This window comes from Chlamydotis macqueenii, chromosome 10 (genome assembly GCF_036417535.1).
Source record: "Chlamydotis macqueenii isolate bChlMac1 chromosome 10, bChlMac1.mat, whole genome shotgun sequence".
Taxonomy (NCBI): Eukaryota; Metazoa; Chordata; class Aves; order Otidiformes; family Otididae; genus Chlamydotis; species Chlamydotis macqueenii.
In genome coordinates, this window is record NC_141565.1 from 10,126,229 (window position 1) to 10,151,446 (window position 25,218).

Consider the following 25,218-nt stretch of genomic DNA (forward strand, 5'->3'; position numbering starts at 1 on the left):
TACCGTTGTGTGGTTGGTTTTAAGGTTTCTCTTTGTGGTGGTCCTGAGTCCCACTGCAGTGCCTGGAGGGAGCTGAGCCATGCCAGGAGGGAGATGGCTGAGGTTATAATCATGGTCTGTTGGTACTTGCCTCGTGGAGACCTTGGTGTCTTGGGATGTCCCAACTGCAGGAGTGCTTCTGGAAGGGCTGCCTTTTTCTGACCGAGCTTAACCTGTGTATCAGGTGGGTTTTTGGTGAATGACCGAGTGCTTGATGAGTGCACTGTGCTCTGTAGCGCAAACCTCCAGCGTGCTCTAAAGAGGGAAGTATCTTGACCTGTGAGTCCTTTGAGTACCTCTTTGAAATCTCATTTTAGGAAAACGGTTAAAACCCAGCTTTCTTCCCAAGCTGTTGATACACTCACTGAAGGGTAACAAAGCAAATCTTAAATTTTTAGAGGAAAATCCATGTTTTCTAAAACTTGTTAAATGTGCTGTCCTGTAATGCCTAGAGCTAGGTGCTTGAAAACTGAAAAAAGCAAAAGTTATTTTCAGCCTGTATACACTTAGGGTCTCTCTCTGTCTCACTCCAGGTGCTATTAACACATCATGAGGAGGCAGTCAAAATACACTTGCATTTTGTCTGCCACTTACCTGTGACTTCCCCAGAGACTGTTTTCTGGAAAACATCCAGTGTGTCTTGGAAGCGGGTTTCTGCTTCTTGGAAATGTGACACATAATCCTTCCCCTCGAAAATTACTTTTGATAGACTGGCAGTGGGCCTCACTGCTGGAGACTGGAGGGGGCTTTGGTTTCTGAGAGTGGCTGATTTCCTCCGGACCTTCTGTTTCAATTCTTGGACTGCTGGTCTAAAGAAAAAGTGGCTTTGCATGAGCTATTTGCTCCAAGTTACAGGAAACTTTAAGGTAGCTTACACAGACTGTTCTTGCATTCTTTTACATATGAGCGGAGACTTGTAAAGTGATCAAACTTCAGTAAAATTACTTGAGACCAGTTAGACTAATGTGCTAAACAGCACTTTCATTGAAGGCACTGAACACTGTGCCAGCTATTCAAGAAGGACTGAAGTCTTAACTGCTCCATATTCTAATGCCATGTCTTGTATTGACTTACATGGGGATGTTTAAATCTAAATGGGTCAGGATAACTCTTTTCCTAGTCTGCAACTGTAATCTAAGAAGGTGGTTAGCCTTGTGTGTGGCCATGCTTCTGCCTTGCCAGTATTGTTTGGCGCCTGCTCCAAGCCAAGGGAAGCAAAATTGTGATCTCTGAATCCCCCAAGCTGCCCCTCAGAAACAGACTTTGATGTGCAGCTGGTTTGGGACCTGAACAAGGACCTACCAAGCTTAGACCACTAATTATATATATATATATATGCTAAGCGAGCACACCGGAGTGAAACTGTGTGTTGCAGGCGATGCTGGTGTGAGCAGACCTCCGCTGTACTGTGACACGCGCTGGGTCTCTGCCGCCAGCATCAGGCGGGCCTGCCTGTGGACCTGCCTTCCTTTACTGCCTGGCGTGGTACACAGCGCACGAGTACGGCACCTGACCTGTAAGTCATTACAGTAATGAAGATGCAGAGCTCAGTGACGCGGGGTTTGGCTCTGTTAGCACTTGGTACCGGTGTGCCTGGAGAGCCTGTCCCTGTGGCTGCTGCTTACAAAGCATCAAGCCTGATTTTGGCTCTTGGTGAGGTAGCCAGGCTTTCTGTGGAGAAACCTGTAGATTCCTGTGAGATTTTCTTCTTTTTGTGTGTATACTCTGATAGTACTGTGGGTCCTCTTCCAGAGCACACATCCGTGGGGAGGGTGAGTCCTCTCCGTGCCGGTGCACCAAGGTAGTGATGGGCACGCGTGGTAGGTGGAAGTAGGGGAGGATGTGTGGCTGCAGTCTGCTTGGTCTGGCAAGAGAAACAGAATCAGATGTTCCAAGTGTGTCTGTGCTGGAGAAGGAAATGCTGTGTAGCAGAGTGTTAATGGTTGGGGGAAGAATCCATAACAAAATATATGTAGAAAAGGCTGAGGGAGAATCCTTCTGAGGAGATCTGAGCAGTCTTTCCTACAGCCTTCACGATATGGCAGTGCTTGCAAGGCTTACTTTGTTGCAGGCTGTATTCAGTGGGGGGAACAGCTATGTTGTGTTCCCATTGTGTTTGGAGAAATAAGAGTAACAGTTTTAATGAAAATACTGTATCTGTGAAACTTGTGGTAGCTGCTCCTGTATCTTTTCTCCATCGCTCTAGTAGTGTGTGTGTGGTAGAGGTGAGTACTCGCCCACCATTCTTGCAACGGCCGCCTGGGTGGGGTGAGCAGAGCTGCCCTTGCTCTGCTGGGAACTTGACCTTGGGTTCAGAGTTGAGTCAACTGAGATCTGAGGTTATCTCTTCAATGGGCTAAGCGAGCTCTGCCTGATCATTTGGATTAATGCAATGAAGCTTGAGTGAGGTTTTTCCCTACCTCTTGCTTCTGGGAACTTGGTACAGGGTTTTGTGTTGTGTTGTTTTTTTTTTTTGGTTTGGTTTTTTTTTTCCCTCCTTAAGGCAGAAGTTTCTGTAGCTCGCACTTCTGTCTTTTTTTTTTTTTTTCCTCCTGAGGAAGGACCAGTGCTCTGTAATCTCATAGGGAAGATGCTTTCTTCCAGGTCATTATTAGGAGATAAATCTTAGTTCCTGTACTTGAAAGCCTTGCAGCAACTGTATGTTGCGTCATAACCAGATGGTCCTCTGGGCTCTGATGTGGTCTCTAACCTGTCTGTGGGCCTCCCTCAGCTTTCTGTCTCTCCTGCAATTACCTGGGAGTTTTGGAGGTGTTTGTGTAATATCTGGTACATCATGCCTAGGATGGGATCTGCTGCAGTGGGCTTTAGGTTCAGCTATGCATCACAGTTCCTTGTGTAAATGCTGTTCTGTGAAGTCTGACATCCGTAGTGAGAAGTATGCAATGCCCCATTCCCGCTGTGCGAGTACATGGCAACTGTAATGCTGGCAACCACTGCAGGAATAAACTGGATTTTTTTTGTGTTAGAGAAAACAAGCTAGGCCACTTCAAACAACAGCCAAACACAGCTTTGCCCAAGTTCCTGGGGAAGCAGGGGTTGGCTTGCACGTCCTGCCTTGTGCTGAGTAACAGAGCGGACACTGCCCTGGAGCTGCCTGGTGTGGGCAGAGGACGGAGCAGCTGAATCCCATCTCCCCTGGTGTGATGGGTTGGGGAGGTTTGGACCTCCTGCTGATATTGCCCTTGGAAGAAAGCAGCCGTGGCTCTCTAATGAACCCTCTGAGGAGAGTGGCCACACATACTAGTTGCTAGTGGTGGCTAGTTGCTAATGGGATGCTTCCGCTGAGCTGGATAGGTGATGGTACTGCTGTTCCTTACAGCTCTCAGAAGTAGATGACTGATCTAATGGGAAGGAACCAATAAATACTGAAGGCAATCCCTCACTTTAAAGCATAAATTCAGCTGACATTTCAGAGTTGTTTTCTCTGGGTCACTGAAATATAGGAAGTTTTACTGATCAGCCTGTTGAGTTGGTAGTGGCAGAGCTTTGAACATCCAGGCTGGGATCTTTCTTGCAAAGGGACAAGCTGTTTCCATCTAACAGCACCAGCAGGTTGCATGAACCCTCCTGCCAATGTTACCCCATAATAGCACAAAAATGGCTGCGGGCTGCAGTGACATCATGGGCTGTGGCTCCTTCTCCTTTGCTTCAGGGCATGCCATAAATCATGACACATTTATTTGTCAGAGTGTTGAATTACTCCAGCATGAGCTGGCTGGGCTGCGTGGCAGCACAGCTCCCAAGCGCTGGGCCCTCCGAGGGTGACGTGGGCACAGACGGCCGGGCTGCTGTGCTGACACCCAGCCTGCTGTGCTGCGAGGGGAGAATTGGGCAAGAGCTGCCACAGCAGCAGCGCGTCCCAGCATCCCCCAGGCGTGCGCTATCGGGCGGCGCGTTGCTGCAGACGGTGCTTGCGCAGCGTGGGCGCTGTGCTGAGCCACCCTCTGCTCTGGCCACGCTGTTGGGGAGGCTCTTTATGTCTTCTGCAATCCTGGGTGGGGTGCGAGCGTTTGCAACACTGGCTGCAGGCCCTCTGCGCTGCTGCAGAGCAAGAACCAAAAGCAGTGGAGCCACCCTTCCTGCTAGCCCGCAGCTGGTGCGTTTCCACCCGCTTTTTGTGCTGAAATCTGGGGGGGCTCGTCAGAGTGTCTGCCCGCGAGATGAGCTATTACGTGCTGTGCTGAAACACCAACTCCTGTACCTTGTGTAGGGGCTGCAGGCATGGCTGGAGCTGGGGTCTGCTCCAGCCTGGCCTGGGCGTGGGATGCTGGTGGCCGACTTGCAGCCCATGGCGATTTCGGGCCCCCCTAGGCGCTTGCAGCTGCCTACTGGTTTTGATTAGTCTGTGGCCGCTCTTGTGAGGAGACAATGTGTGTGTCTGTATTTCTGAGGTGATGTTAAAGGGCACTGTCGTGGTTGGTGGGCTGAAGGCGAGCCGTAGGTGGCGAGCGGTGAGCGGTGTTAAGTAAACAGGCTTTGGAAGTGGCCTCTGGACCCCCGCGGCAGAAGGCATGGCGCGGGGAGCTGCTCTGAGCAAACACCCATCCTATGTGCATCTGAAGGTTATTCAAATACAGAAGAGGAAATACTGTTCCCCTCGGCTAGATAATAACGTGCTGTATCTAGGCGTCCTTTAATTGGTGTAATTAACTGGTATACATTCCCTTTTCTCACAGCAGTAGGTGCAGCAGTTTTAGTGGACTTCCCGCAGGCAAATACTGGTACGCCAAGTCTTGGAGCTGGTTTAGGTCTCAAGGCTAAAATGCTGATGAGTATGTGTGGAGGCGCGGGTTACCTTTGTGCAGATTCTCCTGTTGTTATAAGGTGAGCGGTAGCAGCAGGTCACTCTGGGCTTGGACTGCAGGAGCCAGGAGCCCAAGCTGGGGAGTATGTGCAGGGTCCTGCATTTTTCTAATGCATCTTCCTGGCTGGCAACTGTCAGTGTAACAAATATGCCTTGTGTCTGTCATGATCTGAGACACAAATCTTGGATTAGTCTGACTGCTTTTCATCCTCACTACAGAATGAGGAACGCTTGCTTGCTAAATAACGTTGCTGTCTAACTGTTGTCTCGATGGTGCAAGGTATCAAGTGTTGCTTCACCGTCATAGCTAGACAGTCAATTTCTGTAGGGATTCCTTCTCTTTGTAAGACTCAGAGTAATTCTCCTTGTCGGTCTCCCAATTATTCCAAAGCCCAGGCACCTCTGATCTGGATGCTCCTGCGGAGCTGCTGTTTGCTGGTGTCACTGCTAGTCATGGTGGCTCTCTGAGCAGTTGTCACTTGCTCAGACGTGGCTTGTTATCAAATTCCTCTGTGGGGGAAGAGTTGGTGTCTGCGCATACTTACATACTGGCTGTGGGAAGACTTGGGATGCTAATCGTGTTGTTTCAGCTTTGTTCCGGCTGTTGATTAACAGTGTGGCTGCATGCAAATATCTGATAGCTTATGTAACTGCTTGAACAAGATCAATGATTAATTAAAAGTCAAATAGAAACAGCTTTAGCTGTCTCTGAGGATTATTTCTTTTGGTAACTTTTTAGGCTTGTGGTAAAAATGCAGCTATGAAGAAACAGAAAAACTAGGCTGGTGACTGCTAGGGAAACTTGTGGTGACTCTTGAAAGGGCGGTGACTTCCAGTGCCACAGCCCGAGCTCAGCAGTGCCAGACACTGCGGTTGTCAGATGTCAGAACAAAGACATAGAGGCTTTTAAACTGGGACCACAGGACCCTCTATAGTGGTGCTGTCTTAATGCTCTGTGGTTACTTAGCCCCATGATATCTAGTGCTGGCTGAAGTGTTTGGCACTGTTAACAGAGGATGCAGCATGTGTGCTGGACAATTGAACAGCTACATCAAATATGGGTGGCCAAAGGGAGAAGGGTAACTCCTACCTCAACCCAGTACAGCTGCTGTTGGAGAAGACCCTGGGGGGGAGAGGTTGTCTGCATGATGATAAACCAGGCGTGGCTCATAGGTAGCCAATTACAGTTCTTGCACCCCAAAAATGTTGGGAAAGGCTCAGGTTGCCTTCCAGTGATTCAGATTCTCCCCCAAAATGCAGGGGTGAAGCACTGATTGAAGTTCTGCATTCAGCTCGCTGCCACGGTGAAGCCGGGCTGCTCAGCTCTGCCCTGGGTGCTGTCACACCGGGTGATTAGTGGCTGCTAAGCGAGCATTACTGAGCACGCTAATGACTTGCAGACATCTGCAGTTATGGAGATATGGGACTCCTGGACAAGGGTATAGCAAAGACCTTGTCCGAGAGAATTAACCACATCGCCTCTGGGATCCTCACTTGAGCCTATCCCAATGTACCACTTTCTGGGAGGAAGCAGTCTGGAGCTGTTCTGCGAGGGTCAGCTCATGAAGGTGGTTTGCTCTGCCATGAAAGCACCAGAAGCAGCAGACTCCAGTGAGGAGCTGCTAGTTCAGGCCCTGGAAACAGTGGAGATGTCTGGGCTTTCCCAGGTGGAAAGCTCTGCTGAACAGCCCTGACTCAACCAGGGAAGCCCCCTGAAGTTAGTAGCGTAAAACCCTACTTCAACAGATCTACTTCAAGTTTTGCTGTGGTTTTGTAGCCTAGCTCTGAGTTCAGTGTGTAAAACTAAAGAAATACCTCCTCTGATATAGAGAAATAACTGAAGAAAATGATGTGCCTTTAACAGGGTTTTAATTGCAAGGAGGAAAAATGAACTGCTTCACATGAAGTACTGCAACTATTGGTTGAAAACACTGCCTAAGGCAGAGGAAGCTTAAATATTTTAATTAACTAGCTTTATTACTTAAACATAGGCTTTAACAAGCTGCAGAATATTTCATACTCACAAGAAAAGTAGCTCAGGCTTCTGAAGCAGTACCTGGACAGCAAAAGTATTCAGGGTCAGATGTAGAAGCTAAAAGGAGCGGCCCAGTCTTCATCTAGGAGTAGGACAAACACTTGTGTGGCTTTTGCTCTGTCTGGATGGAGGTTACTAAACATTTTCATGGTGGAATGGAGGAATTGATAACAAATGAGGTGGCCTGATGCTGTACCTAACCTGGGAGGTGACTGGCAGGGGTATGCGAGATCAGGTGGAGCAGCGTTGCTTGCGATGCTGCTGCACCTATTCCAGCTCTAGCATAACTGCCCCTAGAGCCAGCGCTTTATTTCTTTGTGTTGTGTGAAAAATGTGAAACACAATAGGCCTGCAAATGTGAACAATGTGAGACTGCAGATTAAAAATGAGGTTTTGCAGCTGGTGAGGATTTGGGTAATTGCCTGCACCCTGCTCAGTCAGCATGTGTGTGGTGGAACGCTGTCCCCGGAGACTAGGGAGAGAACTGTGAGCTTGTGAAGTTTGGAAAGCCTTGTGTGAAGCCTCTAGTTGGAAGATTTGAAATCCAGCCTCTGCAGAGGAAAGGTGGCATCCCTCTGAGTGCTGGCTAGCTCGGAAATGCTGTTAGCAGCCAGAGCCTGTTACGGCCGAGCAGCTCCAGACAAAGTTGGATTAGGCTGATGGTGTTGAGAGAGCAGAACTACTCCTGCCTCTCTCTGCCTCCATCCTCCTGGACGGCTCCCGTGCAGACCCCGTGCATGGCATGGGACCCACAGTGTGGGAGAGCAGCTCCGAGGGCCAGGGCCAGCCAGCTGGCGGCAGCTGGGGTGAGCGGGGGTCCCGTAGACTGCTTGGAACGATGCAAGACTCGCACATCTGCAGAAGCCCGCGCTGTGCGGTGAGCGGGTACGTGGTCTGCACAAGCGTGCATCACACAGCTGTGGCTGATATGTGCTCGAGCTGTACCGTTAGTCCCATATGGTGCTCGGAGACCACCCGTGCAGGCTGCGCCTCTGCGGATTCACCACCGCGCTCCTGCTGGTGAAGGCTCCTCTCAAAAGAGGTCTGTCTGATAGTGGCTGCCACCGTCGGATCAATTACCTGGGCCTCAAGCCAAGCGTCTGTTCCTTATGTTAGCGGCTTGTAGCTGAAACCGTATAAACACAGTGCTGTCCTGTGTGGGATGTTAAACACACAGGGCTTAAACCTCCACCGTGCCGGGGCGAGCTGTGCGCTGTGTGCAGATGGAAGCGTGTTTACTGCTGGGTTGCACAAGTACACAAAAATATGTTCAAACAACTTCACTGCTTTCCCCAGAAGGACGGGAAAGCTGCTTTCTTCAAGAAGCAGCTGCACAACACTGAATATTTTTTTTTTTATTTAAGCATTGATTTTCCAGGAAGAAAGTGTCCGCCTTCCTTCTTGGACAGAGGTGGCCCTGGCTGCCAGTGGAGGGGAGGATAGGTGTCTGTATGTGAAAGATCACGAAGAATTAACAACTGCCTGACTTACTCAGAAAAGCATTGAGACATCTTCACAGTGGTCATGGAAAAGCAGCAGAGCCTGCCAGGGCTGCACAGCGGCTGCACGTGTTGGTAGTGGCCGTGCAGCTGCCCTGAGTGTCTTCACTTGGTACGCAGCCGTGGAGAGCAGCCTGGCTTGTGCAGAGCTGTCACTGACCCCTCCTGACGGCCACTCCCATGGCAATGCTGTGGCGGTGGCCGGAGAGTGGAGGCAGGGCGACGGCTGATTTTGGGCGTTTCGCACCACCACGGCGGGGCTGGGTGGCAGCGGCCTGGTGAGACGCGTTCTGGTGAAACGCGTTCTGGTGGCAGGGCTGCTCTCAGTGCTGTGTGTGTACTTGCGTCTGCATGTCAAAATGAACTGTTGAAACAGCGCTGATGTTGGAGGGAGATTTCCAGAGTGACTGTTTCTATCTGTGGTGGGGGCACAATTGCACGTTAGAGATTAATTACCTTTCCTGTTGCTTCTCAGGGGAATGGTAGGACAGAGCTGGCCTGCTGATAAATTCAGGAATAACTTTGTCACTAAGCTACAGAGCCTCTGTAGCAGGGTGTCTGCGCTTAAACGCTTCAAAACAAACCTGCACGGAGTAGTGCTGTTAGGTGCTCACAATCAGTGATTACCAAAATTGAGACAAACCACAAATCTTTTGCACAGCGAAAGCAACTGGCAGGATATCCTCTGATGTGTCACCAATCCCAGGCCACAAAGTTTTCTCCAGTCCTGAGCTCTCTGATGCTGCAGTGTGGGGTGGAGATGGGTTGAGCCATGCAAGGCTGCATGAATGGGGATTTCCTTCGAACAGCCCTGCACACACTGAATCGCAGTCAGTAAGATGATTCAGTTTTTCCATCTGAAACCAGAATTTTGGTGGATGTTGGGGCCAAGGATTTCCCCAAACAGTAATCACTTCTGATAATTTCAAACGTGTTGGTTTTGGCTTCAGAAACTCCATCCATTGCAGCTTTTGTGCCTGGCGTCTGCCGCACAGAAGATGTTAGACAGCCCTATCTGAATGGGCTCATTTATCTCAGCAGGATTTTACATGCTGTTTCTTATAATTATCTTGACCTACCCCCAGTGTGAGTAAACATGCTCTTCAGTAATGCAGAACGCAGAGGTCACACTGGTGTCTGGAAAACTCTGGATTACTTCTTGCTCTTCAGCCTCACTGGGGCATTTTTCTGTTGCAGCCGCATCTCTTGGACCTTTTCCATCTCCAGTGCGTGCTGGTGCCTGGTGGTGGACCTTCCTGTCTGTCCCCTGCACTGAAGCTTGGTAACCTTCCTTCAGCAACGTAAGATACAATACAGAGCTAGTGACTTGTCACCTAATGTCTCTGCCAGCCCCGGGAGGTCTTGCAAGAGCCAGCCGGGTTGTTAACCTTGGTGCCACCTGAAGTGACCTGCTGAGATTTAGGATTACCTTAATCCTGCAGAGATGGTTACAGTACTCTCATGCTTCAGAGGCTCTTCTTAGTTTTGTTGTGTTGCAGAATTCTGACTCCAGCTGTTTTTATCAGTTCAGCCTTGCTGATCAAGGCTTGGCTTTCTGGTTGCGTAAGCACATCATGTGTTGTGAGGAGGCGCTTTTTTGTTTGCACACATGTATGGAATAACGACCTCGAGTTTATTGGGCTCCTAGACAAGCATTTTGTGCTAAGCTTAGAGAATTTTGCATTTGACTAAAATTTTAGTGTCTTAGTGATACTTGTTTCCTGTGAATTGGGTGGCGATGTTGCTGACCCGGACATAGCTGCCTGCTCTGATGGGAATGCCAAGCCTTGCTGTGCTGTGGCAATAAATGTACTGATCCCTGGAGAGCAGAGACCTGGCACAGGATCATTCCCCTTTCACTCCCATGCCCTGCCCAGTGGAGGGAGGTGTAGTTTGTGTTGGTTTCAAAAGCCGAGCCAAGCATTTCTCAGCAGAGTGTGGCAAAGGCAGGAGGACTCCTTTCTTCGCCGCCTCCCTCCATCATTTAACAGAAATCTACTTTCCGGTGTGCTCATTTTCCCACTGCAGGGACTTTCCTTCACCAGTCATTCCCAAATGATTAATCAGCACCCGGGTGGCTTGTGTTGCCCTGTCCCCATGGCTTCCTGGTGCCTCCCACCTCTGGGCTTTGACTCCAGGGCTGTGGGAGCGAGCAGCGGCGTGGACCCAATCCTGCAGCCCTTCCCACAGCCCGATCCCACGCTGCCTGGCCCTTTCCAGGGGCTTTCCCAGGCAGCCTATTGCCTGTGGGATTGATGCAACCGGTCTTCGTTGTGCTGCCAGCCATGCCATCCTGGAGGATGGGGGGCTGCTGTGTCCCCCCAAACCGGTGGGGAGCAGGAACGTCCCGTGCGGCCTCGGACTCCCTTTGCGCAGTGAGGCAAGAAGGGGTTGCGAGCCTGTTCCTGTCACTGCCACCCAGCTTCCACTCCATTCTCCCCCAAAACACAGAGCTGTGCAATCGAGGGTGCTGAATTCCAACCGCTGCATTGGGCAGCAGCACGGGGCAGTTCCACCATCCCTGGTAGAGGCAAGCAGGAGCCATGGTGTCCCAGCCGGCACCGGAGGGTCGGTGGGATGAGCTCAGCAGCAGGGAATGCGCTTTGCTGGGCGCAAGGGGAGCCACGCTTACAGGGCCCATTGTCGGGGCGGTTTTGGCAATGATGTCATGGACAGCGGCGTGCCGCAGCAGGCCCCGCGTGCTTGGGAGGGTGGCCAGAGCCCGCTTCTCCATCGACAACACGCGGGCATGGGGAGCCACAGGTGGGGCGCGGGGGATTTACAAGAGCAGAGAGTGTCACGGTGCCTCGCGCCTCATGGCTGCCGAGCGCTGGGCTGTGTCGGTTAACGAGCTGAGCTGGGGTTTTGGGGTCAGAGCGTGGCGGTGGCGTGCTGGCTTGCTGCCCCGCGGAGCTGGCGAGGGGCTTGCTCACTGTGAACAAAGCAGCACTCATGGAAACTTGCTGCTGTACAAAGGCTGAACATTCAGACACTTTTTTTTTTTTTTTTTTCCCCTCTATTTTTTTTTCTTCCCCCCGAAAAGGATCTCCAGTAATTAGCACAGCATTCCTGTATGCAGCTCAGCTGGGTATGTGCACTGCAGCCCTGCAGTGGTGAACAGGGACCTGCTTGGCAGTTAGCAACTGAGTCCAAAATAGCCGGTGTGAGGGGCAGCTCTTCTGTGCTGCATCCTTGCTCGCTGGCACTCCCATCCCGGCAGCGTGCAGATAGTGTGAAGCCCTCCTTGTGCTCCTCGTGCTGGTGGTGGAGATCCTCACCAGGAGCACTGGCTGCAGGAATCGGATGTGCCCTGACACCTGCCCGAGGCTTTTCTTTAACATCAGATCCAGACACTTATCTTCTCATACCCGTAATTTGGTAAGGTTAAGGAAACAGAAACCCTAGGTGTGTTCAGACTGAAATAAGGAATTTGACTTCTTTCCCCACCCAACTGAACAATTCCTAACTTTGAAATTCTTAGCTTCTCCCTCCAGTTCCCTTGGGTTTCCACTTTCTCCTGGAGAGGCTGGGTTGGTTGCTGTTGTTGTTATACTGCTGGCTTAAACTTGCGTCATGTTATGGTTTTCTCTTCTGGATGAGAGACTTAATGGGCACCTGGAGTCCAGTTAAGAGGTTGGGCAGAGCTATTTTAATGTCTCACTCCTGTGAGCTTCACTACTTTGATTCTTTTTATTCTTTTCTGTATTAAAAGCCTATGTTGTTTTGTTTTGTTTTGTTTTTCTCCCTTTCCAAGCCTACACTGAAAGGGCTGGATTTGACCTTTGTTTTACAGTTGCCTGTCCCACCTCATCAGGCATCCTTTCCAGAGGCCCAGCATGCACCCGTAGACAGTACAGAGCGGTGGGCGATAGTGGCCTGAAGTTGTCTGATCTGGGTGGTTTTAAATCCAGTTAAAGCAAGTACTATTGAAAACCTCTGAACTGTAGCATTTAATATCTGAAATCCTAAGATGAGTCTAACAAAGGAATTTTTTTTTTAAATAGCCAGACACTCTGGTAAGCATAGAGGAAAATGGTTTCCATCTCCTTGCAAAAAAAAAAAAAGTCAACATTCTTTTTCTGTCCTCCTGTCTGTGCCCAGGTCAGCACTCAGTTCTTACAACCCTCCAGTGAAAAGGCATTCCTCCTCCGAAAAACTCAGCTTGTAAAAAGCTTAATGGATCTGCTCTGGCCATGGCGTATCACTTACACTTCCTGAAGATACGCTTCCTCAGGTGACGAGTGCCCTGAGGCTCGTTAGTGAAGCTGAGCACTGGCTGTGTCTTGGCAGGGTGCAGGAGCTAAGCTGGGAGCGGATGGGCTGAAAGTCTGCTGGTGTTCAGGTAAGCTGGATGCCGAGGAATGACTCTTCTACGGGTTGCAGCACCAACGGCGAATGCTGCTGAGAAGCAGAGACAGTGGGACTGGAGCACATTGCCGTTAGAGGCTAGCAGGTCACAGCCAGGAATCCACAAAACTGGCCGGAGCTCAGCAGCCGAAGCTCAGCAGCCCGGTGCCAGCGCTGTGCAATTGGCACAGCCTGCGCTTTCCCCGTGTAAGCCGGCGGCACGCAGGCAAGCGACAAGCTGTGTGCCCCGCCCTGAGATGCGATGAGGTGGACCTGGGCTTCAGGGTCACTGGAGGAAATGGTTGCAGTATGTTCTCAAAGCACAGAGGAACCCGTGTAATTGATTTAAAGACATATTATCCCTACAGAGGATGTTGCTAATGTCTTTAGCAGGCACAGTAAGTCTGTGAACACATACTGTATGCCTCAGCAAAGAATTTCCTTAGACAGCGTGCTCAGCTCAGTCTCATCTGCATACTTCTGTTTCATGTGCATGCAGCGTGGAGCAGGGCTCGTGAAGAGCTCGGTTCAGTGTGGAGTTTCACTGTTGCAGAAGATTAAGCGCTCGTTAGGGCTTAAATTTTTCTGTCTCAGTTGCTATAGCTATTTAACAATAGGTGAGAATAATCAGAGGTAGGAAAGTACTCAGAAACTTCAAGATACCAGGATTTAAAATTCCTACAGTCTGTACATAAATGATCCATGACCGAGATGAACTTTGTGAGCTATACAAAATTCCTTCTGTGTCTGGGAATGGAGTAGGGGCTGTTGAGACTGCTCCTTTGTTTTGTAATAAAGACCATGCCGTTTGCGTTCTTCCTCCATATAATGCATAAAACAAAACCGTAAATGGGGAAGACATCAAGATTGGAGAGGGTGACTGCTTTTTAGAGAAGCTGGACGCAAAGATCGGTGCTGGTTGTGGTAGAACTTCCATGTGTGGAGATGAACAGCAAAACTTTGGAGATGCCTTTGCCCGGACAGCAAACAAGCTGCGTTGACTGCAGCCGCAACCAAGACACTGGCTTTTTTTTCTTCTTTTTAAAAAAAAAAATGCTATGCAAAAGTTGTTTTTTCAGTCCTTCACTTGTTTCACAAGCCTTTGCACAGTCTGTATGACTAGCTGGATTTAGTAAGGAAGCTGTCTGCTGCGGTAGCTTATCTTGTTTCCACTAATTGTCTAACAGAAAATGACTTGCAGCTCTGCTGTAGGGCAGGGTTCAGGGAGGGGTGCCACCGTTCGGGTTGTGCTTGTGCCTCATCTGAACACAAAGCAGGCTTGCGCATGAGCAAAAGACACTAGTCACAAACTTCTTTGTAACACTGGGGTTTTTTAGTTGTAGGATAATTGAGTTTTGAAGAGGCCTGATGAAGGCCATATAGCTCAAGCCCTGTGCTCTGAGTGCAGGCCCAACTCGATGAGGTTGCTGAAGGCTGTGTCCAGTTGAATTTTAGTATCTTGGAGGATGGAGGCCTTCTGGACTCTGGACTTCTCTTCCAGTATGCGACAGCCCTTGGGGAAAAGAAGTTTTTTTTCCCTTTTTCCCAAAAATCTGCTTGGAATTTTCTGTGTTGCAACTTGAAAACCCTTTTGAGCTGAGAAGTGAGAGGACTCCCAGTATGCAAGATCTTTTGATTTGATTTTATTTTTTTTTTTTTTTTCTCCTTTGGAAACAATGCTTCTTCCAGTATAGAGCTGTCTGAAGTAAAGGGTGTACACTGGGCTGGGGAAGAGCCCAAGGAGGACAAGTGAAGCTGTTCTGAAAGATGTGTGAGGTCACAGAAATTTCTCTTGCAGCACTAGTTCTTGAAATCGAGCAATGATGGATTGTGAGTTTAATAACTATTCTTACAGCTCTGAAGATGCCTAAAACTAAATTGTAACGTGCCCTAGGTGCTTAGGTTAAAGGCGAAAATACACTGAATTTGCTTAGTCACGGATATTGTGACTTAGTTGCCCAAAGACAGCTCCCTTTAAAGAGCCGACATCGAATGAGAGAAATTACCATCCTGCTGGCTATGGCACAACGCTCCAGGTAGAGCTGAGGGATCTTTACTGGAGTAGAAGAGTTTGCAAGCTTCACATCAACGCCAGGTTACAGTCCTGGCGCCTGCTCCTGGGGCAGCTGCAAGCATGAGTACAGAGGACCAAGCTCTGCAGCACTGGCGCATCTCCACTTGGTAGGTTGGCTTGGGAAGTTTTTCGTGGCCCAAGCTGTAAAAACGACACACGTTTGTCTCGGGATGGTCACATTGCTGGCTCAGGCTTGTCACGCTCCTGGCTGAGGGCTGGGCACTGTAATGTCCTTCTTTGTGCTTTAAGGAGTGCGCTATTAACAGTCCAAGTGTAACGTACCGTATTAATATTTAGTGTAGAGCAAAAGCTGTAAATCAGCTTGAGCAGTTAAAACTTGGTTTCTTTTCAAGACTGAGACTGGTGGCGTGTACTGCCGGCCTATGGAATCGCCATAATCCATTTTTTTTTTGGGCCGGTTGCCACTTGGTTAATAGGATAATAAAAGGGTAAGAATTACAATCTAGACTCAGAGGTGTGATGGGGGAAGCAAAGGAGCTCTGGTTCAGTCTGTTTTCCTCTTCACCCTGCCAGGCAGCCACTTAAATCCTAATAGCTGACTAAGAAGCAGGATACTCTTACATAAAACTTATATAGTAGGCTATATATAGGCTTTTTCTTTACAGAAGAGTGAGTGCTCGCTTGTTCGATGCTGCTGTTGATTCTGCAGAACAGCTTAAGTCTTGCTGGCAGGTTTTCCCCAGCAGTCAGCGTGCGGGTCCTGCCGAGCTGCGTCCCGATGCCGGGAGCTCTGGGCAGCGGGCGGGCCGCAGCCTGTCCCTGCGGATGGCTCCTGCCCGCGTGCAGCTGGGCCGGGGCTGCATCTCGCTTCACAGCTGTAGCTGTTTTGTCGATGCTGGGTTGCCACCGGGTGCTTTAAGGGGAGGAAAGCAAGTTAGAGTTGGGGTAACTGAAGTGAAAATGCACACTGAACAGCGTAGGCGGGAGTGAAGGTTCTTGTTAGAGCCAAACTTGAGTGTTTCTGCTTCATGCTGGTTCTGGACCGTGTGTCTAGCCATGATGACTTGCAAACTGTCTGAAAGTGGTCATCTAGCAGCATTCACAAATTTGGAGTCTGCAGCTGAGTATCAGCAGGACTTGGATGTAACAGCCCAAAAACTCTTAGTTCTAATAAAAAAAACCCAAACAAACCCAAACTTTCACACTTTGGCTGTGCTAGATGGCACCTCAAAAGCTGTATTTGCAGCTGAGCTGAAGTCCTCCTAAGTACTGGTCTGGAGTGGGCGAGAGGTCCTCTGGCACTCGAGCTGTGGGTTCCTGCTTTATGTCTGGGCTCTCCATAAAAATGTGTCCTTTGAAAGTACAAGTCGAACGGCCGTCAGCAGGTATCCTGCTCCGCTGTGGCGTGGTGGTATGACTCAGCTCTGCGGGAACTTTGATCTCCAGAGCACACATCTCATACTGGGTCCAGTGAAGCAGTGAGCGAGCGCGCTTCGGCATGTGTGTAACGTCTTGCAGATGTTCACATAGGCATTGTAATGTGAATAAAGCAAATTACGCAGATGGCCACGCTTTCTCCAAAAAAGGTTACATTAAGGCTGTCTACAGTGCTACTGTAAAGAATTTTTTCAGCCCTGCTAAATTATCTTGGCGGATGAGATGCGACAGCTCGCTTCCTCCACGCTGCGGGAAGGCGGGGATCGGTGCCTGTTGCCCGTGTGGAGAGGGCTCCTTTAATCTGCGGAAACTCGCCTGGTGCTGTGGAGTAAACACGTGCACTCCGTTTCAGCTGAAAGCCGGGAATTTGTTCCCATCTACCGAATTAATGAAAGCTGTGTGCCAGACACTGCTGTTCGCGCTGCCGGTGGTGGAGATGTATCCTCGAGCGGCTGGGCACTCGCACTGTCGTTCTGAAGCACGGCTCACAAGTGTGCATCTCTGTTAGCTCCAGAGGAGTAACTGAGACACGTAGCTTGAAGGGCTCTGTAAAGCTTCAAAGTGTAGATTATATGAGTAATAAGTATGCCTAAAAGTAATGTTCATAGTAGGAAAGTAGCATTGCAAGATCTGCTGTTTGTATAATCTGTTTTTTAGCCTGGGATGGCCAGAAAACGTGTCTTGAAGCAGACCAGGGACTGGGGAGCATCCAGTGGAAAGCCAGCTGAGCTGGGGTGCACGGCAGCACCTGCAGCAATGGTTGTTGGTGCTCAAGTGGCATTGGGAACATATTTTTTGCACTGTTCCAAAATCTTGGCTGTGTTACACTGGCAGTGTGCACTTGGAGCTGGGGGCGGATGCCTGCGAATTTGTTTGTGCTAAGTGGGTTTCAGGGTTCTCTGGACCAGCTCTGTGCTCCATGTGCAAGACCTCTTGACAGATACTTGCATCTTAATGCCTGGGAGACCTTACAGAGAATACACTGAATATTTTCAGTTGGTTAATTAAGAGGGCAGCAAGAAAGCAGAGGGTCTTCCAGAGAGGCTGAATGTTTGGGTGGAGCAGAGTTTTACACCAGCACTTGGAAGGCAAACCTCCTTTGGGCCGGACTCTGGTCTCTTCTTAAACCTGGAGGGTCCTTTTATTTCGTGATAGAGATCATGATCCCTGGCCGGCCAGAGGCTGAGCTGCCGGTGGGATTGCCTGTAGCTGGGAGCAGGGCGGCTGTGGGAAAGGCGTGCGGGCGGCAGTGCTGGGTGCTGATAAGGTCTCCTGTCCTGCCCAGGAGTTCTTCTCCCTCCCTCCTCCCCACCCCAAACGAAAGCAGACAAGCCCTCCTACAAGCAGGCTTGGAAAAAATTACATCATGAGATCCCTATGCCTGTCAGGAAACTGGGAAGCTGTAAGAGCTTGCTGACTTTGCTCACAAAGTGCAATCATTGAGATGGCACCAGCCCCGGGGAGGAAGAGCCGTCCCATTCCTGCGATGACCTTTTGCTGTCACTGGGGCAGCGGCCCCGTGCCTGGCCTCTGGACGAGGCTGATGCGACGGGGTATTTTTGCTCTCAAAGTGAAGCTGTCTTATGTACGGGCCCTTTTTCCCCCAGTCGAGGACCACAGCCCAGCCGTGCCCTCGGAGATGGCGATGGAGTGCTGGAGGAAGCTCTGAGCGTGCAGCCAGTTGCTGCGGGAACCGCAGTGCATCCACGCTCAGATGTTATTGATGTGCTGTAAATATGGAATGGTCAGTTTGTATCTCGAGTAACGTGCGCCTAGCAGCGTGCTCGGGGTGACTCTGTCCCGCTGGCTTTCCTCCCTGGAAATGCTGGATGGCTTTCCAAAACGAGTTTACTTGTAGCATACTAAATCATCGCTGCGTCCACTCTATTAAAAATGCCGATGTCGGTATAAATCTGAAACTGAAGCTTGGGGCCGTTTCTGGCACCAGGATACAATGGCTGGGGTGTGCTCCAGCACCGCGGTGCGAGTGGGTGGTCCTGCCGTGGGAGTGCGGGATGGAGGTGCTGCAGGCACGGGCAGTGGGGGCTCACACTGGCGGTCTGGTTTTTGTACGTTCCAGCCCTTAATTCCAGCTTGCGGAGCTCTGGCACTGTGGTGAGCCTGCCAGCAAGGTTTGGGATCTCTCGTGTAAAATGCAGCTCTTCCTTCTGCTCTGACACAGATTCTTTCAAGAAAGCTTTCCCTAATAGGTTGTAGGGGAGCATCTTCCCTCCACTGACCAGTTTGCAGCTCAACTAGAAAAGGGGGAAAATGGGTAACAGCAGGGACTGTTTAGTTGTTGCTAAGATACATACTACTTACATGATGTGGACTTTTAACTTGGAACCTGTAATGAAAACCCAGCGGGGCTTAATCACCTCGTAGCTATCTGTTGTGTATCTCAGACTGGATGTGGAATCAGCAGTGAGCGGTCAAGTGGCAGACACTTATCGTAATCCTGTAAGATTAATCAAAACTCGTGTTAAAAGAAATACAATATAAATAAAATCTGAGTAGGAACCAGATGTTAACTATCCAGAAAGGCCAAACGCCATTCAAGGTCTGAAGCTGCAGTGTTATCTGTTCAGGACATACCGCCCTATTGTGAAACCGCAGAAACATTAACCGCTTCGCCTGAGCACTGGGTTAAAGGGGACACCCTGGTACTTGCTGTTCTTGGTCCCTATTCTGTATAATCACTTGTTTTGAGTCAGGAGTTTTTTTGTATTGATAAAATGGTATTGAGTTGCTGTTGCGCTCTTTGTAGCCAAAGAGGAGCAAGTAAGGCGTGTCCGGTGGATGTTGGGCATGGCGAGGCTTGGCTTGGAGGACTCTACCTGTAAACACTCTGAATTTGAACTGGAGAAGGCCATTGACGTACGGAACACTTGTCCTTTGGTAGCTAGGACTCATTAAGCTCCCTGTACAACTATTTTGGTGGCATGAAAGCGAGTCTGTAGCGCTGTAGTTGTCTTTACTCCGGCATTTGCTCTGGAAGCTGGAGAGCAGACAAAAGCTTCCAGGTCACTTGTGGCTGGGAAGGGATTTCTTAGTAGTTTCCATTGTAATGGAGGAAAGAACAGAAAAATGCTATACTGTAACATGTTGCTGTGAAGGAAAGGATCAGTCAGGCTGAGGGCATCCTGTAAAGTTGCAGAACAACCCTGGTTTGGTTGAGCTCGGAGAAACTGGAGCTGTTACAAGTATGGTGCAACCTGAGTAGCAACTACAAGTTCAAAGGGAGCGCATCTGACCTGGGGCTTGCTAAAACCAAAGTAAATTGCAAGAGTGTTCACAAAACTGTAAAGGTCACTTTGTAAGGCCAAAGTTATGCAGAAAAATGTCCTGCCCCTTCAGACAACTTCAACTTCTTATGACAATCTGATCTTGAGGCCCAGCATCCTTAAACTCAGCTGCATGGTGTTTCTTAAAGTAGAGCTGCAGCACAGCCACTGTGGTGATAAACTTTTCCTAGGCTAGAGGGTGACATGGTTTTGCCAGAGTTGACTTTTTCTTTTCTTCTGACTCAATTTGTAGTGTGAAGGGATGACTGTTTGTGCAGACAAGAGTGTCATGGTGCAAAGGATGCTTGATGGGTCTTCCACTCCCCACTTTGCCATTTGTACCCAGGTCATGATATATCTGGACTTTCTTCTAGTTCCAGACTCTGGCTTTGCTGATCTTCATAGAATGGTTAGGGTTGGAAGGGGCCTTTACAGGGCATCCGGTCCAACCCCCCTGCAAGGACATCTCCAACCAGATCAGGTTGCTCAGAGCCTCAATCCAACCTGGCCCTGAATGTTGCCAGGGATGGGGCATCCACCACCTCTCTGGGCAACCTGTTCCAGTGTTCCACCACCCTCACTGTAAAAAGTTTCTTCCTTATATCAAGTCTGAATCTATCTCCCTCTATTTCAAAACCGTTACCCCTAATCCTGTCACAACAGGCCCCACTGAAGAGTTTCTCCCCAGCTTTCCTGTAGGCCCCCTTTAGATACTGGTAGGCTGCTATCAGGTCTCCCCAGAGCCTTCTCTTCTCCAGGCTGAACAGCCCCAACTCTCTCAGCCTGTCCTGATAGGAGAGGAGCTCCAGCCCTCTGATCATCTTCTTGGCTTCCTCTGGCATCGCTCCAACAGGTCCACATCCCTCTTATGTTGGGAGCTCAGCACTTTTTTTTTTTGTTACCATTTTTAATGCAAACTATTGATGTGTGTGGGGAGGCATGTTTCTGTATATAAATGCAGTTTCCTAAATGGTGCTTTAGGTATGCCCTGGGGTTTTCTGCCATTCTTGTTAACTCCATCACATCCGGTTTAGCCTCTTTCATAAGATACAAATGCCATTAAAAATACCAGGTAGCAGTTATCATACCAATGCAAAATAACAGAGATCTTAAACCGCAGATTCTCCTAAGCTTAACGGGTAAGTCACACCACCCTTGGACTGAGCTTTCAAGACAGCTGGAGAACACTGAGTTTTTGGGCTCCTCTTTTTCCTCCTGTCTAAGACAGGACATGAAAAACAGTGTCTTTGCCTGAGCAAGTGCCTGCAGTGAGCTGAGTTGCTTCTCTTGTCCTTGATTACCTGGGCATGAGTGCAGGCACAGTATTTAAAAAAATAGCCTCTTTCCTTTAGGGTGGGAAATAATCAGATGTGTGTCTTTTGTCTTCCAGATAGTAAAGCCATAGTTGATGGAAACTTGAAGTTGATCCTTGGCCTGATATGGACCCTTATCCTCCACTACTCCATTTCCATGCCAGTGTGGGAGGATGAAGGTGATGATGATGCCAAGAAGCAGACCCCTAAGCAGAGGCTGCTGGGCTGGATCCAGAACAAAATTCCTTACTTGCCGATCACGAACTTCAATCAGAACTGGCAGGATGGCAAAGCCCTGGGGGCTCTTGTTGACAGCTGTGCTCCGGGTAAGTCCTTTGCTCTGAGGTCAGTGTTCTCCTCGCTCGCTGTCCTGGTGGCTGCTCTACTGTTCCTGTGGGAGGAGGTTTTCCCTGCTGAGCCGGAGGCGGGAATGAGGCTTTCAAGAAAACCCGAGTCCGAAGAGGCCAGCTGTGGGAAGCAGCAGGCTGTAAACAGCTTGGCCGAGAGAAATACCGGCCTGAAACAGAATGTGTGATTGCATTATTGGAGGCGCCACGTCTGAGCTCTGTATTGGGTACAGGGGACAAAGGCGCAAATGCTGGCTCCTGAATGCGAGAGAGACTTGTTCCCACAGCAAATGCCAACAACCTTTCAACTTCAGGGCGCAGCAGGAGGCTTCATGTGTTCTCCTGAAATAGGATTGCAGAGGGAGCAGAGAGCAGCCAGAAGCTGTACGCTACCTGAAACGTCAGTGTTTAGCAAGCGAAGGCTGTGCTTCTGGAGGCGAGTAATGTGATGAAGTGTGAAAAAGGCACGGTTTCCTCACCTCCTTGTAAAGCAGCCTTGCTAGTGCAGTTGCTGGTGTTCATCTAATGTATGCTGGGGTGCTGTGGCAAGCGGCTGAAATCTTCTTTTCCAAATTTGCTGCAGGAGAGCCAGTGAAACATAAAGGATGGCTGGATGTATTCATGCTGAATTTGAAGGGCGTCTTGCCTAGCTTAAATTTAAAGCAGTGCAGTTGTGTGGCTGACTGAAAAGCTATACATCCCTTTTGTTGACAGGCAAGGTGGGTGGGGGTCTCTCTGAGCTGGCTGTTACTATCTGTGCCATAGGGGCCCATGGAGATGCCAGTTGTTGTCTCAGAAATGTTTTAAATGAGCAGCATGCGCTCATCTTGTTTTCTTTACTTCTGCAAAGCTCCAAATGTCTTTCTGTGTAGAAGCATAATACAAGTGGCTGTGGAGTTTGTACTTGGTTTCTTCAGCTAGGGAAGCTCGTTTGCAAATAACACCTAACAACCGAAATGTACTTGCAGGCCTGTGCCCTGACTGGGAGACCTGGGACCCGAAGAAGCCCGTTGACAATGCTCGGGAAGCCATGCAGCAGGCGGACGACTGGCTGGGCGTGCCGCAGGTGAGGGGTGCGGGCTGCTGGCGGGAGCGCAGCCGTTAGCTTTGTGCTTGCGACTCTCCTGAATTCAGATTGAGGAAAGCAGGTGAAGTTGCTTGGACACTTCCAAAAGTTACAGTTTACTCGTGTGAAATTGCCTGAGAAGGGGCAAATTGTAATGAAATACGTTGTTATTCAGAGCTGTGGTTGTAAGATGTTGTGTAGGTGCCACCACGGAAGGCAGCTGGTGTCGCAGGGTGTGGGTGGGGTGGGGGGGAAAGTGCACGTGTGGTGGTGCCTGCTCTGTTAGCCCATGGAGTGACTTTGTTTTGCTGCACTGAATTCCACAGAAGACAAACTCTAGGCTAGGAAATCACCTGCAAACATGACTTTCATACAGAGAACAATGTATTTGTAAACCAGTTTGTTTTCACACTGATAAAGTTGGACAAAGTGCTGAAGTCTGTGAAGCTGTTGGAGCAGCGTGTGTCCTGGGAGCAGGAGAGGAGACTGGTCGCAAGTTTCACTTTGCAAGCACTGCAGTTCAGAGCTCTAGCACACAGGATTATGAATTACTAATTCTTCCTGTTTATTATCCCTGTGTTGCTTTTTGGGCGAACATAGCTACCGTTGTCTTGCCTTGCTACTGTTTAGTTTGTCGTGGTCTCCTGAGAACCCCTTATAACCAAGGCACAAAAAGCCCCCAAACCACATTTGGACCATAATGAGCTGCTTGATTTTCTTGCTGTGAGATAATAAATGATGTTGTGTGTATCGAAGGGAAAATAAATGTAAGAAATCGCATTAGCATGTGGGAGTTCTGAAATGCAAGACTCTGTGTTATGGCTCGGTTTCTGTGTTGTTGACACGCGGTAACCAGGCACTGGTACAATGTACTTAATTATGCTGTCTTTCAGGTTATTACCCCTGAAGAAATTATCCACCCTGATGTGGATGAGCACTCTGTAATGACTTACCTGTCCCAGTTCCCCAAAGCCAAGCTGAAACCAGGAGCTCCTTTAAAACCCAAGCTGAATCCAAAGAAAGCAAGGGCTTACGGCAGAGGTAAGGACTCGGTGAGCTTAAGCTGCACAGAGCATTTAACTCTTCAGAAAGCTGGGTGGGGTTTTTGCTTATGTTGAACTCCAGACCTACTGTAACTGACTTCAAAGTTTCACTTGTATACTCTTGGTGTGGTGCCTAGTTTCAGAAATACGTGGAAATAGTCCAAAAGACACTCCTAGTTCTAACATGTAAATTCCCCAAAGTCTCTGAACCTGTTTTGCAAGCTGCCAGCCTTGCAGCCCACAGCTGGAAGAAGGAGCATGATACGGGGCTGAAACAACCTTGGTGTGAAACTTAAGCTAGCAGTACTGCTGCTGATGGTTGTTGACCTAGCAGTGAATGCTTCTTGTGATAAAGCACAAGGAAGGAAAAGGAAAAACCTCCTTAGCTCTGTGTGTGTCTCTGAGCAGGCTGTCTGTAGAGGCCGAGTCTCCAGTTTCCGAGGCTCGATTAGGGCCACCTGAATCTAAATAAGTTATTTGAATTGATCAGTAGGTGTGAATATTTTGCTCATGCACAAAGGTGGGTTGGTAACTGTTCAAACATTAAATAGTGCCAAGCTTTTGTTGTAAAGGCTGTTTGCTAATTGGAAGGACTTGTCCTTAGATGTTTATGCAACTGTAGATCTACATAGGCATTCTCATTTTTAACTTACCTTTTAAATGGATAATTTGTGGAACTTCTGATGTGGTTCTACTCTAGATTGGAATGCAATCACAGCTAAATGAATAACAGATTTTTACCTTTAATGTGCTTGGCGTGTAGCAAGACGTCACTTATGTGTTACACTTTGCTCTGCATTCCATCTTCCAGTTTCAGAATTGGATGTACAAGAGTGTAATGGAAAGAAACAAAACTTTTTTTTTTATTTTTCCCCTTCCTGTTTTTCTTGATTTTTTTTTTTTTTTTTTTTAACCTGATTTTCCATTGAAACAACTAGTGGAATGAGTGGACACAAACACTATCTCTGCACTGAAGAGCAGTCGCTATAGTCAGAAGTGGGTATAGCACTTACCCTAATTTGGTTTTATGTCCTTTGGTGCTTTCCACAGTAAACAGCAATACATAGACACATTTGACAGATATCAAATTTATAGATTACCTGTACTCCACTTACTGTGTAAATGAATGACCAGCCTGCCTCAATCTGTCAAGTCTGGCTTTAGTCATGTCCTTATTCTTTCAAAAACTGGAATTGTTTTGTTGTCCACTTTTGCACATACAGTGCTCTAGAGCCATTGTAATGGAAACTGTAAAGGTGAGCAGCTCTTCTTGAAAGATTGGTGTTTTCCCAAAAATGGAAACACTAAATATAAATGACAATTCTGCCTGCTAACGTGTGTCAGAACCGAAAGGTGACTCCAGCAGCAAGGGGCTCACTGCCAAACTGAGCCAAGTCTTTTGGACAAATGACTAATGGGTCTTCAAGCTTCCAGAAAAAGGTGATTGTCAGGTGCCAAGACAGTCAGTCTTAATTTTTTTATTACTGTTCTTCCGTGTACTACAGTAAGTTATTCATAACCTCCCAATGTGAATCTTAGTCGTAGTGCATCACTCTGGACACAGCGGTGGTTTACTGTGGGGCAGCTGTGTATAGACCTGATGTGAAGTGAGCCTGCAGAGGTGCTGTACATGGTTGTGCAGATCATCACTGATGCACTATGAGTTCTCATTTACCCAGCCAAAGCAGATCTCTGAGAAGAGAGCAAAATCTAGAAGATAAAATCTAGGCTAAGAAAGCGCTGTTACTAATGCTGTCCTGGCTGAAGCTGTCTTCTGAGGATAAGTAAGGAAGGAGGGATACTTAACTCAAATACTGCCATATCCCAGTGCTTGTGTGGTGGACTGAAGATACTCAGAGCGAATTTATAGCTGTATGAACTAGATGATAATCTAAGGCTTAGTTTGAAAGAATGAATATGCCAATTGTTAACACCTTATCAGAATGCT

General features: G+C 48.8%; 1 protein-coding gene across 4 annotated transcripts in view; it reads left to right on the forward strand.

Annotated features, from left to right (window-relative positions):
* The window catches only part of FLNB (filamin B), an 88,015-nt gene that overhangs the window by 18,083 nt on the left and 44,714 nt on the right, over nucleotides 1–25,218 (forward strand). For all 4 annotated transcript variants that reach the window (XM_086756020.1, XM_086756019.1, XM_086756016.1 and 1 more), the window contains exons 4-6: nucleotides 20,892–21,140; nucleotides 22,130–22,227; nucleotides 23,121–23,268. In XM_086756020.1, the coding sequence (XP_086612146.1) occupies nucleotides 20,892–21,140; nucleotides 22,130–22,227; nucleotides 23,121–23,268 (495 nt within the window). The remainder of the gene's footprint in view (nucleotides 1–20,891; nucleotides 21,141–22,129; nucleotides 22,228–23,120; nucleotides 23,269–25,218) is intronic.